Source organism: Ochotona curzoniae, unplaced genomic scaffold (genome assembly GCF_017591425.1).
Source record: "Ochotona curzoniae isolate NIBS_2020 unplaced genomic scaffold, NIBS_Ocur_1.0 contig_4558, whole genome shotgun sequence".
NCBI classification, from domain to species: Eukaryota; Metazoa; Chordata; class Mammalia; order Lagomorpha; family Ochotonidae; genus Ochotona; species Ochotona curzoniae.
In genome coordinates this window covers 1,157,511-1,175,609 of record NW_024466327.1, presented here as the reverse complement: position 1 = coordinate 1,175,609, position 18,099 = coordinate 1,157,511, and the positions used below count along the sequence as shown (strand labels likewise).

At 41.5% G+C, this 18,099-nt stretch overlaps 1 protein-coding gene across 2 annotated transcripts in view; it reads right to left on the bottom strand.

Moving 5' to 3' along the window:
- Positions 1-634: 634 nt before the first annotated feature.
- Positions 635-18,099, bottom strand: part of PRRX1 (paired related homeobox 1) — a 70,715-nt gene continuing 53,250 nt past the window's right edge. The window contains exons 2-4 of one of the 2 annotated variants that reach the window (XM_040986786.1): positions 15,713-15,888; positions 11,564-11,745; positions 635-891 (exon numbers count right to left, since the gene is read on the bottom strand). In XM_040986786.1, the coding sequence (XP_040842720.1) occupies positions 753-891; positions 11,564-11,745; positions 15,713-15,888 (497 nt within the window). In that variant the 3' untranslated portion in view covers positions 635-752. Of the gene's footprint in view, positions 892-7,430; positions 7,497-11,563; positions 11,746-15,712; positions 15,889-18,099 lie in introns of those variants that run through there. The other variant, XM_040986787.1, reaches the window with a different exon arrangement.

Here is an 18,099-nt window from a genome sequence, read left to right as displayed (position 1 = left end):
GATGAGGAGTGGCATTCGTGCTGATTACAATTGATAGCTTGGAGCTTAAATCTACAGTTTATATCTTAGATGATGTAGAGCTAACCAGACACAGCCAATCAAGTTTGATCAGACAGGCCTGTGTGACTAGACGTTGCACACAGTGTTATTTTCCCTAGTAACTGATGGAAAAAAAATCTTCCCATGACCAAAAGTTATAGAGACAACAAAAAAGGGAGTCATGTCTGGCAAAGCTTCTTTGGCAAAACTCAGGGTTTGCAAAACCTCTTAGAGCTTTCAAAGAGCCGGGAAGAAGAAAGAGTAAGGCATGGAGGTTGAAACAGGTTGAAGAAGAGACTGCAGGCAATCCTTCAGCAGTCACATGCATGTCATTTCTTTGGCTGCTGTAGAGTTTTGTGTGGTTTTTTTTTTTTTTTTGAACTTCATACAGTCATAGGGGTGGGTAGGCTGAAGCTAACTGAAGAAGCTCAGAATATATCAAGCAAAGCATGAATAGAAGGAAAAACAAAATGAACATACAGAAACAAGTGATGGTGTTATCCTGGAGCGAGGAGGAACATTTGTTAATTAATTTTCATTATGCTCCTCTCCTGCGTTTCTCTGCCATGGTCCCAATATTTAGTTCTGTGCTTTGTTGTTTTGTTTTGTTTTATTTTACTTTTTTTTTCCAGCAGATGAAGAAATGATAGAGCAGGATAGGTCTCTTATGGTTTTTGATTTCTTCTTAGACCTGTTTAATTAATTTTTATTCCTCAGTTGACTGTTGGCACCTGGTTCCTCTGTAAACTATATTCCTTGGCCTTCAGTCTCAGGTTGGCAATGCTGTTGGCCATGTTGATGCCCTGTGCAGGGCTATTGTTGGCACATGTGGCAGAATAAGTAGCCATGGCGCTGTAGGGACAAAGGAGAGAGCAGGGAGAATAACAGGCGTTAGTTTCATGAATCTGCAAGTCTGTGCCCCAGTTGGATGTAGTCTCATTTTGGGGGCAGGCAAGGCATGTGCATTGAACTAGATGACCTCTGTGGTCCCTTATAGTTCCGGCTTTCTGTTCATCTTCAGCATTTGAGAAGGGTGGCCATGTTGTAAAGGGTAGTGTAAAGCAGAGGAGATTGAAACTAGGGGGATAGAAACAGATTGACTATGTTGGAAACAATAAGTAATGATTTATTTCTGGCCAGGCTGAATAGCAAGTGTTTCATCAGCTAATGGAAGCATTGCTTATTCTCTCTTCCTGCTCATAAGGCCAATCTATAGGAGCAGTTAGGAAGAGAAGCCGGTATTTAACACAAACTAAAGGAAATGTTGTTCTTCATCCTGGGTAGCTGCTCTGAACGTTTCACATATTTTAACCAATAGATACCATTAAAAAAAAAACACATTGGGCTTGGAGATTCAGGTTAGTAGCTTCTCTGCCACTCTTGATTCCCTGGAGGATAGTACCAAGCCAACCAAGAGACCCTTGTTCCAACTGTTATGAGAAGGCTGTCCTGAGAAGTATTTGAGTAACACACAAGACTTTTGGGATGGGTTATTTTGAACGTTTTCAGCTTCAGATACGGAGGTCAAAGGCTAGAGTTGTGTCATTCCTGTTTTCACTGTCCTGAACGATTGAGGAAAACCTCAGTCGGTTCTTCCTGCCAGAGATTATATTAAGATCTAAGAGCACCACTGAGAAATGTGTCATTGATGAGTGTCTGTTTCTTTCATCTGTGTATCTCTCTTAAAGAAATAGCTTTGTAGGTATCAATGCAAATTTTCCTCAAACAGTTAGAAGAGATTCTTGTTAAAAGAAAGAGTTTCTAGACATTTTTAAGATTGGCAATACCCTTTGTAGCTGAAGGTTGGAACCAGATAGACTTATAAGTGGAATGACATGTGCACTTCTGTTGCCTGCATTCCACTGGGATTGTGTCAACCACATAGGCGTTTATGGTTCTTTGGATCAAGTAACAAGATCAGAAAGAGAGAAGTGAAGTTACTCTTCCAAAGGAGAGAACATATCATTGGTACGGAGTTAGGACATCATATAGTCAAGGCTCATAAAACCTATTTTAGTGCAATTACTAGCAATTAACCCTGGAAAAATAAGAAATAGTAACCCCAGATCACTCAGTCTGTCCAGAAATATACATCATTTAGTTCAAAATCTTAATAGTAATGGTGTGTGTGTGAGAGAGAGAGAGAGAAAAAAAAAGAGAAAAAAAAGAGAGAGAGAGAGAGAGTGTGTGTGTGGGGGGGGGTGGAAGAAGAAAAGCTCAGAAGAGTTAAAACTAAAAAGCTAGTGCATTTCTCCATTTCATTTATTACTACTATCCTTTCACTCATGACTTCTGGGTAAATGATCATATCCCTACAGATAAAACTCAGCACCCTACACATTTGTTTTTAGCACTTAATCCAAGTTTATTTGATGTTTTCTTCATTATACCTTGCCTGCTTACCTATTAGCTTCACATCTGCCTTATTTGCAACTGAAACTTACTTGCTAGATGTATTGGCACAACACTCGGCACAGATCTGTATCCATTAAGTATTAAATAGGGGCCACTGCTATAGCATAGTGGGTCAAGCTTCCCATATGGACACTTGCTTGGATCCCAGCTGCCTCCCCTTCCAATACAGCTTCCTGTTTCTCTGTGGGAAAGCAGCAGACTGGCTCAAATGCTTGGGCCCTTGCAACCAAATGGAAAACCCAAAGCCAGGAATCTGAAGCTCCTGGCTTCAGATCAGCCCAGCTCTTGCTGAGGCAGATGTTTGAAAAGTGAACCAGCAAATATAATCTCTCTCTCTCTCTCTTAGTCTTCCATTCAAATAAAATAAATGTATGTATGTATGTTAAAGGTATCAAACAAATAGTCAAGTAACTGAAGTATCTAGATACAGTGTGTTTAGTCTCATCCTTGCTTCGTGGTTAATTTCTTATCATGCAACTGTGAGTAATGATTTCTCTAAAAATTTGACAAATACACTTTGATTTTTTAAACTAATATTTCCATTAATTTTGCTATCTTAATAAAAATAGCAAAATCAGGAGGACATGACCAAAGATGGCTCGATGATTTCATATTCTTAGATCGATCAAAAATGTCTAGTCACAGGGCTGGAGTTGGAAGATTAAGTGGGCATCTACAACACCAGCATCCCCTGTGGACTCAGCTGCTCCACTTAAGATCCAGTTCCCTGCTACTATGCCTGGAAAAGCAGCAGCAAGCGACCCAAGTCCTGGGGCCCCTGCTAACCCTTGTAGGACGTCTGTCTGGAGTGATAGGCTCCTGATTTCTGCTGGCCTACTCCTGGCCCTTGGGTCCATTTTGGGTGCTTACCAGTAGACAGAAGATTTGTGTGTGTGTGTCTCTCTCACTCTTTTTCTCTCTGCAATTCTGCTTTTTTTTTAATAAACAAAATATGTATTTTAAAAAGATACCATTACAGTAGAAAATGGACAAATATCATCACATTTAAAATTTATGCAGCAGACTGTCACTTCTACCCTTGTCCACAACTAATGTACATTTCATTTAGGAGTCAGATGTATGATCAGAACAACTCACTAAAATGCAGAAAATACTCTTAGGATGTACAAATAAATGGCCTTTGTTTTCAAAACCCATGTAATATGCCACAATTTAGTTCCTAGAGGAAATACAGGCTTTCATTAATATCCTACCAGAAATACAAACCCATAAAGATTATACTTGGGAAATTTCTGATAAATCAAGCACCCACTGGCTGGCACAATGGTTCGATTAGTTAATCCTTTGTATGCAAGTGCTGGCATCCTATATAGGCACCAGTTCAAATCCCAGCTGTTCCACCTCCCGTCTAGTTCCCGGCTTGTTGTCTGGCAAAGCAGTGGAAGATGACCTAAAGTTTTGGGACCTTGCACCTGTGTGTGGCAGACCTGGAGGGGCTCTCCTGGTTCCTGGTTTCAGACTAGTTCAGCTCCAGCCTCTGTGGCCATTTGGGGAGTAAACCAGTGGAAGAAAAATTAGGAAAAAAATCAAGTGTTTAAACAAGAGACAGTTGGATTTGGAATAGGCACCTAAGATATAGATATAGATATAGATATAGATATAGATATAGATATAGATATAGATATAATTATGATATTAACTAAATCATTTTCTCAACCTAGTTGAGAAACCAGGTTTCCTGTGAGACAATTGGTAAAAGCGGTCTGTAGTTAAGTGCCAATTTGAACACATAGAAAAGAAGCTGCAATTCTGAGTTATCTGTATTCTGTGTCACATACTGAGAATGAAATTACTCCTGAAAACAGAAACCGAAACCTTTACAAACAAAACATTGAGAAAAAGTTACCTGATGGTAAATTTTAGGTTACCAGGCAGCAAAGACTTTTAGGTACTTGGCCTGATTTGCTGAGGAATGTATTTTCCAGTCTTTGAGATTTTGAAGAGTAAAATCCTATTAAATCGAAATTAACCACTTTGTTTTCCAATAATCAACATGTGTACCATCTCTTGGAGACAAAGGGAACTGGGATCTTGGAGGACTTTTTGTATTTACTGAAAATACTGTCCCCATTCTGAGAAATATTTGCCAGAGTAGTGGATGCAATGTGTTCAGTTTTGCTAAAATTATTTCATAAGATTCCTAACTTTAGCATCTGCTAGTCTAAGGATTTAGTTGGTAATGTATTTTCTTGAAAATGGTATTTTTCTCTCTGATACAGGTCTCAAAGAAGATGAATGCCGATCGAGTTTCTAAATCCAAAACAAATCCATGAGAATGAGAATCCTGCTCTGTAGGGAAAGTCAGGTATTCTACAGGTTTTTGATTTCTATGGCAGCCTGCGTTTCCAGGTAGGGAGCAGAGCTCTCATCCAGCTGCATGGTGGATGCTATCTTAGGAATACCGTTATAACCAGCGAGCCTGTAATGATGCCTTGTACTTTTCCCTTAACGTAGTGACATATAACACTATACAAGGCAGTTCACATTAATGAATAAAATTTTCAATTCCCCAGAAGCTGAGTAAGTGATAATATGTGATGAAATTTCTAAAATTAATCTTTTTCAAGCACTTCAAAGCCACAAGATGCAGGATAAAATAGCCATCATCTTAACTCACTGCCTCTTAAGAAACATTTAGAATATATAATAGTACCAAATGGTATTCCAGCAATAGTTGGGCATGAGCTAATGATTTCAGTCCCTTTTTTCCTTCAGTAGTTTTACCCGGGTCTAGTTTTTCAACTTCTCTTGAAAGTGTTACATAGACAACGTCAGAACAGTTGTCTGACGCGCGAGTGACAAGCAAGACTTGTTATAGATCAGAAAAGGTAGAGTGAATGAGTGAACACTCCGAGACTAGCTGGGTCATGCTTTAAAAATGGCATCAGCCGTAAGTTGCAGAGGACTTTCTTCTTCAAGTGCCAACAGATGCAAGAGATTCTTGAACAGCTGCCAATCTGAAAGACTATTCATGACCACCTGTTTTCCATGTCATGGAAACTTCTAAAGCTCTACTTTAGGAAAGGAAACAACAAAACCTTAAACTGTTTTCTCACAAGACAAAAAAACAATAAGGCTAATGAGCCGTTTTCAACCAGGTTATAGAGCTATTCAAATGATATAGAGTAATGACTCCTTCCTACACAGCATTAAGATCCCTAGGATTTAAAAAAAAAAACTATGGCTGAAACTATGTGATCCATATAAATGAAACACAATGACAACCAACAGCCTGCTAATCAACGAAAGAGTCCGGGTATGGGTCTTGCCTTCTGGGAAGAATTGCTCATTCCTGCAAGCAGGATGCTGGCCTGAGCTGACTTGTAGCATTGAGTTCACAGGAGTTGATTAAACCACCATTTGTATTTGGCTTTTTGGTAAAGCTTTTTTGTATCCGTGACCAAGAAACTACACTGCCAAACAAAATGCACTCAGAAATTAGAGATGAAAAAAAAAATATGTTTATATCCTGTCTATTGACTCAGCAAGTCTGCCTGAACCTCCACAGAGCTTGGAATTAAGCAAGCTTGAAATTTTTCCATCTCCTTATTTGGAGATTCCTAGCGGATGCCGCTCAGTCATCACCACCAGCAGGATTCCAGTCATTTCGCACTGGAGACAAACCGTGGTTGATCACGCCAGCCTATCTTGAAAGATTTGCATGAGGAACACGGTACTGCCCAGCACCAGGCAAGTATAGACAAATCTCACTCATGATCTGATCACTAAGTCAGGCCATCTACAGACAGCTATCCCCTGGCTCTGATCACCCACAGCGTAAGTGTTACAAATCATGAAAAGATGGAGGATAGCTTGGGGTGGGAGGGAACGCCACCTGACTCAATCTTCAGTTCTAACTTGGCATTTTCGAAGAAATGATGAAAGCCATGTAACATTTCTCCCCACTAGCAAATATGTTACTCCAAGAAATCTTGGTCTCCCCGCGACCCTAGGGCTTCACCGGCTTGGGAGGATTTCGAGGTTGTGGAGGGTCTTTGATGCCTGGAACTGGGAGACCATCTGTGAGGCTTGTCTATTAGAAAGGGAAGAACATGGAGGAATACTTTCTTCACGTACAAAAACTGAAAATCATTTTTGCTAGACAATTTACTTTTCAAAGTGAGTTTCTGTAAGTTCTTTGGAAGTGATCTTGTGTAATATAAATACTCATATAGAACTTCCGCGTTTGAAATTGAGAAGATGATTCTTAAGGTATTCTTGGGTTTCATGTGGACACGTTTGGGACCACATATTATCAATAAACCTTCAGCTTGCATTACCTGACCAATGACTCTTCTGTTATGTTTAACTTTTCTTTCTGGAAATATTCTTTTTTTAAAATTTATTTTTATTAATTGCATTGCATTATGTGACACAGTGTTATGGGAAATATTTTTAAATACAAAACCTCTTGTATCTTTTCTGGTGTTGATCTGTTTCAATACATATCACTTTCTTTCCAAATGTCCCTATGATATACCTGCAAACTATTCCCGGTGCAGTGTTCCCACTAGCCTGAAAAGCACGAGGAAGCCAGACAAAAAGAGCGTTCTTCTTGTATCTCCTAAAATGCAGTCATCTAAAACCTCGCTGCTCAACGTGTATGCCAAAATCAAACAGCAGCAGCGTCCCCATGATCAGGGAACAAGGCGAAGCCTCAGAGCCGCAGCCCACTTTAAGTACGCTTAGTGAATCAGAGTCTGCTTGGCGAACGTGACCCTGAGGAATCCGTGTGTGAAGCAATCAGAGGAATCCTACTCCTGCCTAACACACCGCTCTTCATTTTATGGATATCTTTTGTTGTAGCTCCGGTTTCCAACAGAATTCCCCACTCAAGGACCTCACTGCTTACATTTCTAGAACTGCAACCCCACTTTCTTAAACACACTTAAATTCCCACTTAAACCCTACCCCCAGCAGCCACCCTCTTCCCCCTCTGACAAGTTTACCTTTTCAGTGTCTTCCGTTAGAATCCGTTATGAAGCCCCTCGTGTAAACAACATCTTGGGAGGGACGAGGATCTATTTTTGAAAGTGTGAAAGGGAGAAATGAGCCAAATGCGTTCAGCAGATGTCAGGCAGCACCGTGTCCACGATCAAACGAAGTGGGGGGAAGGAGAAGAATGGGGGAGGGAAACTGTGCAAGGGAGGTTGGCCTCTCTGTCCCTTGTTACTGGTTTTCTTTGAAATCCAGCCCTCCCTCTGGAGGTGCCACTGCAGACCAACACTGCAGAGCCAGGCCATCCGTTATCTGCCTCTCATAGACAAGGAAGATTCTGGGAAGGATTTCTTGGCTGCCTCATGCCCAATAGAAAGCACACGTTAAGCATTTGATCACTGCTACCCAAGAGGCAAAGCATTACAAGATTAGCAAATCACTATTTGCCCAAGGAAAATGGGTCTGAGCTAACTAATGGGTTTATGTCCAAGGCCAACTTCTTTCAACTAGCCACAGGAAGATAAAGAAGACACCTCTAGAGGTGAGCATGCAGCACAACGGATTCAAATACGACTTAGGATGCTTGCATCCCATATTGGGGGCCCAGGGTCAAGTCCTTCCTCCGCTTCTGATTCAGATGTTTGCTAACGCTCCTGGGAGGCACCAGATGATGTCCAAAATACTTGGGCTTCTTCCAACCATGAAGGAGATTCAATGGACTTCCGGCTTCCTGGCTTTTCTCTGGCCTAACCTGAGCTGCTGTGAGCACTCAGGGAGCTCACCGGCAGATGGAAGACCCCTTTCTCTGTCTCCCACTGTCTCTCCTGTTTTCTCTATCATTCTGAATTTCAAGTAAAGAAGTCTGACTTTTAAAAAGAAGAAGAAGACACCTTCCAAGATAAGTGGTGTCCGTGTTAGGGAATGCTCTGCTCCCTGACGCCATCATCTCTGACATGTGCAAGGGATTAAAGTAGGCCAGAGTGTGCTGCCATTATAGTGGTCCACACGACTCAGACCAGAATGCGCTACCATTACAGTGGTCCACACGACTCAGGTTGCTAGAAGCAATCTTGGATTATACCTATTGTCCTCCAGTAATTAGAAATATCACTCTCTTTGCACTTTTAAAAATGTTCCAGTGTGGATATCAATAATATGGTTACCACTCTGGATGTAAAGACACTCAGAAAAAAAAGGTATTCACTCTTTCCCACCCACAATTTTGCCAAAACACGATTACTGCTTTTGAACCCAGCTTCCCCTCCCCTTCTTTCAAGACACAGCCATGATGTCAGCAGACCAGTTTTCTGCCAGAACTCTCTGCTCACTGTCCTTCAGCTGCATGGCCAAGTCACACGGATCATCCCATTGGGATGCCCGGATATCCTGGACTATGGACCTCCATCAAGGGACACATCACTGATCTGAAACAGACCTTAGTCACAAAGAGGCTCAGATAATTTTCAAATCTGATACATTTTACTACATTCATTACAATGCAAGTTTTGATTTTTCACAAAAATACACAATCATGTGTCCTGATAGGTTGGACAGAAACAGGGATCCCAAGTACAAGGTCTAACTCTGCTTCTCGGAGTCTGAAATAGGCAGATGATCAGTGTCCTCTTCGTGCGAACTGGAACGGGGACACAGCTAGCACACAGCAGCGATCCAAGCGTTAACCAGCAGAGATGACTTTTAATAAATGTCACATGTAAGATAAGCAAGTTGACACAATGATATAAAAGAAATGGTCAGTCAGTTTCCATAGTACAAAAGGTCTATTGTTTTCTTGCTTTGTGAGTTGTCATTCTTTTATACTTCCTTAATACGATGTAGATTTCCTATCAATATCATAATGTATTTTGTTCTTAAACAGATCAGAAGAGTCTACAAGTAACAGTATCACTTTCACCAGATTTAGAAATTAACCGAACTAGTAACACTTCAGTCACCATTGAGTCTAAAGAAATATCACTGGTTAAATTAGCATTTTAGACCGTATTTTTCTGATGATATTTGGAGTTTAATTTATTCTTCATGCAAAGTATTAACAGAGTCTATGATACTGTCTTAAGAAATTTTTACAAACTGTATCTAAGAGAGAGGTGATATTGAAGTATACCATGAAGTGAGTATAAGACACTAAGTTATATGAGTTTAAATGGAATGAATACAAAACAATATGTACATTAAAACTACACCTATATAAAATATTGAACTATAATCACAAAAGTGAACACATTAGTTATATAGAGATTGTGGAATTAAGGGTATTTTTAAAAATGCATCCAGCATTTTTATACAAGTCCCATTAAAATAGAATATTTCCCTCCAAAACAGGCACAGTCAAGTTGCCATGTGTATAATTGCAGTTAGATGCCCATGTGAATAATACACGATGGGGCACTGAGGCTTGAACCGAGGTTCAGGTAACTAACTTGGGAAGAAGCTCATCCCATTCACGCAGTGTGCTATGCTCAGTCTCTCACCGCTAAGGACCCCATGGCAGTCATTTGGACTCTAGACATGTAGGGTGAAAATCTCCTAATGAGGACTCATGCAGAAAAAAGGAGCAACAGTTCCTGGTTATAATAAAACTCAAAGCAGAGATCTTGAAGCATGAGGCATTGAGCTACACATCTGCTTTGTAAGCTATTTACTAACTGTAGAGATTACCAAGATACAGAAGAGAATTGAAGCAAACTTCCAGTTATTTAAGATACTAAAGAATACGCAATTTAGCAATGGTCTTCAAAATACTTATGTGAAAGGACTCTAATTTTTTTTAAAAAATACACAGATCTAACCGATCTTTCATAATCAGCAAGACATATCATGTTTGAGATGAATGGCTTTTCCCATTCATGGAGTCTCTGTGTACCAAGACCAATGTAATTCAGGCAAGTAAAAAATCCCCTGGGATAGAGTTGGAATAGGAAGAACAATCAGGTATACTATCCATATTTGAAAAACATTTGCCTATCACCAATCAGCAATTCAGGAATTCAGCTTTTGCTGTGACATGATCACCTGTAACTAAAATAAAAGCCTTTCCTTTAGCCAGTAATTTGTATTAACAGTAACAAGGTATACAAAGTGTAATAAATGCATTTTGTGAATATGAAATGAGCCAACAAAAATATATAGCCTTGGCTTTTTCTAAGCATACTCAAGTCCAAGTTAAAAAAAAAAATCACTCTAACTGGATCACAACACGTCAGGAACTTGTGTCTCAGCTCCCCTCTGGCCTTAACCTGTATTTACTGGATAGCATAATAAATGGAGGTGAAAAGCCTCTGTGTGAGGTTGAAATATTATTTTGTTAATTGTTCAAAGCTTTTCACCTTGTAACTATAAAAGGTTGTTGTGTTTTATACATTCATTTATTGAAAAGATACACACACACACACACACACACACACACACACAAATTGATCCCCCAAAGAAAATTTCAGTAAAGGAGAAAAGAATTGAAGAAGACAAGTTGTATCAGCAAAGAGCTGTGGTCATGAAGGCAATTAAAATGAATTTAAGTATTTCTTTTTTCCTCTCTTTTTCCAACCTTCCTTATTTCCCTGCCTACTCTCCTTCCTTTCTGCTTGCTTGCTTACTTACTTACTTTCTTTCCTTCCTTCCTTCCTTCCTTCCTTCCTTCCTTCCTTCCTTCCTTCCTTCCTTCCTTCCATGGCTCCATCCTTCTTTTATTTCAATCTGAAATCATTGCTACCATGAATCTGGTCTTTAGCTCTATACTTAGAGCCTTACAAGTATCCCTACATAAGCAAAATAAAACAAGTCTATCTCAAATTTGGAAATGGAATGAAATTTTGTTGCAGAAAGTTGCAAGAGGGACACTGGGTATAGTTTATTTTTTTAGATTCTTCCCCATCTTTGAAACCTTTGCAAAAGTTCCTGAGTCCGAGAAGGGATTGCTGATGGCCTGCCCCTCTCTCTCTTCTGCCCCAAACCCTGCTCCTGGGGCCACTAAGAATATGTTGTGGGCATTTGGGAATGTCAGAAAGTTGAATGTCTCTGAAGAGATCAACCCAGTAAGAAATGTCAGCCTGCCACAGAAGCAGCTTTGAACGTGACGGACCGCTGAGAAATGTGTGGAAGTGGAGCAAGGGAGAGTGGACCAGTCATTCACCTGTAAGGAGAGGCTGTCCCCCAGGAGAGATAGTCGGTGGGCCTTGGAGCAGGACGAGGTACAATGGGCTGCTCGACAGCAGTCACGTCTCCTGAGTAGGATTTAAGGAGGGAAGCATTTTTATTGGCCAGCATGGCTCTCTCATTCCTGCGGAACTTGGCTCTTCGGTTCTGAAACCACACCTGGAAGGTTGTTGAGAGGAGAAAAGAAAGAAAGAATAAACAAGAGGGGGGTTACATGAATGCTTGTTTTTACTCTATAAAACCTTTCTGAGGAAAACAGAATGGTGTGGAATCCTTCCGAAGAACCAAAAGACACCATACTGCTTCCTCTGTGGCCCTTGAGCCAGAGCTATAAGAGTTGATTTTTCGGGGCCCGGTGCCGTGGCCTAGTGACTAAAGTCCTCGCCCTGAACGCGCCAGGATCTGATACGAACACCGGTTCTAATCCCGGCTGCTCCACTTCCCATCCAGCTCCCTGCCTGTGGCCCGGGAAAGCAGTCGCAGACAGCCCAAAGCTTTGGGACCCTGCACCCATGTGGGAGACCCGGAAGAAGTTCCTGGGTCCTGGCTTCGGATTGGCATAGCATTGGCAGTTGCGCTGACTTGGGGAGTGAATCATCAGATGGAAGATCTTCCTCTCTGTCTCTCCTCCTCTCTGTATATCTGACTTTCCAATAAATAAATAAATCTTTTTTTTTTTTTTTAAAAAAAAAGGGTTGATTTTTTGGAAGGCATTACGAAGTACTTTGCAATCACAGCTCTGGGGTCAGATCTGTAACTTAATCACAGATGGCGGAATGCAGATTATAATCCCAGTTGTAGCTGTAACCAAAACAAAGGAAGAAGAAATCTCATCACTCTGGTACCACAAAGACTTTCCTACAAGTTTGTTTTCTTTAAAAGTTCTTCAAGATGTGAAAACTTCGTGAGCTTTCATAATGTAGGTATTTCAAGAAAATGTCCATTTCCCTAGAAGTAGACTTTCCAATAGAGATTTAAGAAGGAACTATTTTATTTGGGGAGTGCAAGAAATAATGTTAAGAGATTTAGGAAATAATTTTGAAGACAATGCAACCACCAAAGAGCATGCTAGCAACCCAGCTGCCTCCGCGGTGGCTCAGTCCCGCTGCACCTGCAAAAGCCAGGACCAATGGAGTGCAGGTGGTCGACTTGTCTCCCTGACAGATGAGAGACAGATGAGATGAATGTGTGTCATGGATACCTGGCAACAAATAAAACAAGTCTGTCTCAAAATGCTCCCGCACTTTTAGAAGGCAGGATGGTCTCTTGATGTTCTAGAAAGAAACTCTAGCAGAGTAATCCAAATTGGAAAGGCTGGACGTTGACTAAACTGCACGTTGTCCATTCCAGGGAAAATGGGCAACACTGACAGCAACTGCTGCTGCTAACAGCAATAATTCTGTCATGACTGAGTGCTGCAGTAATAGAAATTTGTACAGACACATCTCACACACATTACTTCCGGCAATCCTGAAAATGCTACGTGGAAGGCCTCACTCTTTCTATTTCAGAAAAGACAGGTTCCATGAGATTGAGTTATCTGCTGACATTCGCAAATAAAGCTAAGGTTCTGAACTCAAGGACAGTGTATCATATTCAACAACCCTCCCAGACCTTGGTGGAATTTTACCCATTCATGAACTCAAAGAATCTTTATGGAATGTCTGCTGGAGTCCAGGCTCAGATCTAAATGCTGGTAGGAAAGAGAGAGAGACTGAGAGAGAAATCCAATCTCTGCCTTTCAGTAGCACATGATATACTAATGGGAGACACCACATTTGACAAGATGCAAAATAAGTATTTTAGCTGCAACTATAAAAATGCATGATAGAATGTGCAAGATGGCCATTCTGTGGTGTAGAGTAATGCCTGCACAGACCTAGGGAGCCACATGAACCATCATATGATGAATATCCTGTGGGCTGGGGCATCAGGAAGGTGGAATTTGGGCAGGTTTTCCCTGGCTTCTCACACCACCAGCTCTTCGGTTTCCAATGTGCCCTTCACAACTTGGTTGGAGTCATTATTTGAAATGTGGATTCAGGGGCCCGGCAGCGTGGCCTAGCAGCTAAAGTCCTCACCTTGAACACACCGGGATCCCATATGGTTGTCAGTTCTAATCCCGGCAGCTCCACTTCCTATCCAGCTCCCCGCTTCTCCACTTCCCATCCAGCTCCCTGCTTCTCCACTTCCCATCCAGCTCCCTGCCTGTGGCCTGGGAAAGCAGTCGAGGATGACCCAAAGCTTTGGGACCCTGCACCCATGTGGGAGATCCAGAAGAAGTTTCTGGATCCTGGCTTCGGATTGGCATAGCACCAGCCGTTGCGCTCACTTGGGGAGTGAATCATTGGACGGAAGATCTTCCTCTCTGTCTCTCCTCCTCTCTGTGTATCTGACTTTCCAATAAATAAATAAATCTTTTTTTAAAAAAAAAAAAAGAAATGTGGATTCAGTTGCATCAGTGCCCTGACTTCACCTTTTGCTCACTCCCCATTCCTCCAAAAACAAATCCAAACTTCTTGTCACAGAGCAGATGTTGTTCAGGAATTATCTCTAACCCCAAGCCCTGGTCTTCTTGTTCCTCTTCCTAACCTGAGCAGCAGACTACCTGAAAATTCTGAATGTGTCAGATTATTTCCTGTATATACGAACACCAGAAGCTCCCTCTGCCTATGACCCCCTCCCACATCTCCGCAAGAATTACATCAAATTCCCCTCTGCCTATGACCCCCTCCCACATCTCTGCAAGAATTACATCAAATTCTAGATGCAACATTGATATCACCTGCTCTGCGAGTGTTGCAGTGGAAAGAATGTGACTTAAATGTGGAACAAAGTTGGATTAAAAAATACTGGCTACTCCACTTTAAGAATTTCAACAGAGATAACAAAGCACTCCTCGGAAAAGCATCTAGCTAAGAGATTCATCTATTCAAAGTCCACTGTAGAAATTAAAAGTATGCACTCTGGATATATATATATATTTGTTCAGATCCATTTCAGCCACTTTCTATCTGTATGCCACTGCACAAAAGGCTTTAATCTCTGTACTTCTGTCTCCTTATCTAAAAAATGAAGGATACTATCCAGGTCAATGGACTGGTGTGGGGATTCTAAAGAATATTACTGGGCCTGAGCAGTGGCCTAGTGGCTAAGGTCCTCGCATTGCGTGCACCAGGATCACACATGGTGGCCTGTTCTAATCCTGGCAGCCCTGCTTCCCATCCAGCTCCCTGTTTGCGGCCTGGGAAAGCAGTCGAGGACAGCCCAAAGCCTTGGGACCCTGCACCCGTGTGGGAGACCCAGAAGTGGCTCTTGGCTCCGGCTTTGGATGGGCTCAGCTGTGGCCGTTGCGGCCATCTGAGGGAGTGAACCATCAAATGGAAGGTCTCCCTCTGTGTCTCTCCAACTCTCTGTATATCTACCTTTCCAATAAAAATAAACAAATCTTTTTAAAATAGAATATTAGTTAGCACGTAGAGCTCAAGTTATATATACTTCTATTATAGTTGTTACTAATTAAGATTTATATTCGTTTTTAGAAGTGTAGCCTTTAGTTGCTGCATGGCATTCATGTTAGAATTGTTCTGGTTTGGTCCTGTCTTACACGTACCTTAGCTTTTGTTTACAGACATTGTGGGAATAAATAAAATCATCTACTCTTTGAACACGCTTAATCCCACCAGTGTTCATAACCACGTGTACTTATGACACGTTTCTTAAAGGCTGATGCCATGCCAGATTGCTGGAGAGGAAAGCCAAGGTGAGGGACAGAGTTATTCTCTCACCATGCCAGAGCCCAAGGAAAAGGAGCCAGTGTAGACTCAAATGCTCAGGTGACACTCTGTGTGATGTGAACCTCAAAGGGTCAAGAAACAATGGGAAGGAGATGGAACAACAGTCCAGAATATTCTGTCCTATCTAAAGACATTCATGTTGAATTTTAAAGATACTATGCTGCACCAAGAAACTCCTAGAAAATAGCTTCTGTCTTCAGGCTTCCTCTTTGTAACACTTCGTACTCGCAGCTCTGATCTAAAACCTACAACCAGTATATTTCAACAGTCGTCGGAGACATTCCTCGGAGGAGGAAGACTTCTTGCCAACTTCCCACAGCATGAGTTACCTGCACTCTGGCCTCTGTCAGGTTCACCCGGCGCGCAAGATCCTCTCGCACAAAAGCATCGGGGTAGTGTGTCCGCTCAAAGACACGCTCCAAAGCCTGCAGCTGGCTGCTGTTGAAAGTTGTCCTGTTCCTGCGCTGCTTTCTCTTTTTCTTTTCCTCTGAGTTCAGCTGATCATCTGGAATAAAAGAGACTGATAAGAAGCCAACATCACTTGAGAGGTTCCACTGAATATCTTTTACGGCACCTCTACAATGAGATATTGATTCAAATGCCCACACCCTTATAAAAGTACTGCAGGCAAATGCAACTTTGACACATTCTACATGAAAATGCGGGCATTGGTACTGAGGCATCCACATGCCGCAAATTCCCCATGTCCTCGCAGCATTTCTCAGGCTTGGCTGTTGCTTTAGCATCAGGGATCAGACCAGAACTGTCAGACAACACTACGTGCATGCTCCTTGAATTCTACTTTGTCGAACAGCGCAAAGGAAAATCTCACCTCTACCACTGTTCCCTGAATTCTTGCAGAGACGGAGGGAGAGTACCTGGGTTTTATATCTTATTTGTCTCAAAGCTTATTCATCTGTTTTCATAACCAAGCAGAAGCACTGGCTTATGATTCCTTCTTCCCAGCTCGTACACAAACATGAATACAAAGCAACAAAGAAGCATGTTTTCTCAATGCGAATTAGAGAAGACTTTGGTTTTATCATTCATTCTCATTGAAACAGCAAGCAGTTTGCTCACAGCACTCATCCAAGGCTCTGTGGTTTGGCTAGGGAGAATTTCATGGGTTTTAATCTAGACTGGGGATTATGTTATATCATGATCAACTCAAACTCAAATTAGCTCGGAGATCATTCTATGAAAACCAAAGAATGGGCACCAGCACAACATGATCCTTGAAATGCTGTCACCCAAACTTGAATCTAGGGCTCTGGGCTCTAAAGTCTTTAGGATGGCCAGAAGATCTGACTCCAAGGTTTCATCTCTCAGGAACTTTCCTTGACCTTCGTTGAGTTACCCCCAAAGACGTCATGGAAAGCTACTCATTCAGTTGCCAAAGCAGTCAAAGAATTGCACGTTACTGTCTTCCATGTCCACCCAGCCCCAACAATAATGATAGACATGTGAAACTGCACAGAATACCAGCTGTGCTAATATCACCTTTAAATCATCACAGCCTCACAGTCTGTACAGCTCTGAGCTTTGTAGCACCAACATTCCATGGCCCAAGTTTCAGGCTAAAATAAAGAACTGGACGTTATATTTCTTTTCTTTTAATATTTATTTATTTTGATTAGAAAGGCAGATTTACAGAGAAAAGGAGAAACAGAAAGAAAGACTTTCCATCGCTAATTCATTTCCCAAGTGGTCACAACAGCCAGAGCTGAGCTGAGCTGAGCTGAAACCAGGAACCAGGAGACTCTTCCTCCCACAACGGTGCAGGGTCCGATGACTTTGGGCCATCCTCTACTGATTTCCCAGGCCATAAACACAGAGTGGAGCAGCAAGGACATGAATTGGCATGCATATGGAATGCTACTAAGATGGCCACTAGGCTATTGGTCTTATATTTCCAATAGCTTCTTCCAAAGAGACTCAACCCAGAGAAAATAGTGAAGAACTGGAGTGAGGGTAGCCAACATGAGTCCTTTGTCCACATTCAAAGAAAGTAGCTCTCAGCTTTCTTTCTAACATGTGAGTCTCTCAGCCCTTCTTATTGTAAACAGAACACATGCAACAAAACCGCTTGCACAAATTTTGATATCCTAAGAATAATGACACTTAGCTTTGAAATAATACTATCCTTATTATAAATTAAGAAGATGTGTGGGGATTCAATGTGTACTTTGAATCTAAACGCTCCTATCCTGGATAGCTCTGTAATGAGGACTCTTATTTTTTATTATTAATTTTTTTGTGTGTATGTGCAGAGCTGCTTCTTTTTCTCAATACTGCTTCATCAAAAATGCTTTTGGAGCTGGGACTAGAGACTGTACATTTCCTCCTGAGCATTAAAACACCTGGATATAGTAAGGGCTTATTGCATTTGTTTTTAGAAGAACCGTGAAACTGTTCTTGTCCTTAGAAAACTTTCTGTGGGAAAAGAAAGCATAATGGCAGCGCTCAGCCAGATTCTCCAGCCGAGCAGGTGCATACCTCTAAGCTCTGCGATTCATGGTAGCTCGGTTACCTTTTCCGTTTATCAAGTTTGCACTGCCACAACTAGGAATCCTGCTTTCAAACGCATTGTGTGACACGCTGAGTAAGAGTGCTAGATTCGTTTCTTGCTGAGATAGAGGCCAGTTCAAATCTAATTCTTGCAATCTATCAATGCCACCGAGTACATTTCTCTTTAACTACTACAAAATTAATTGAC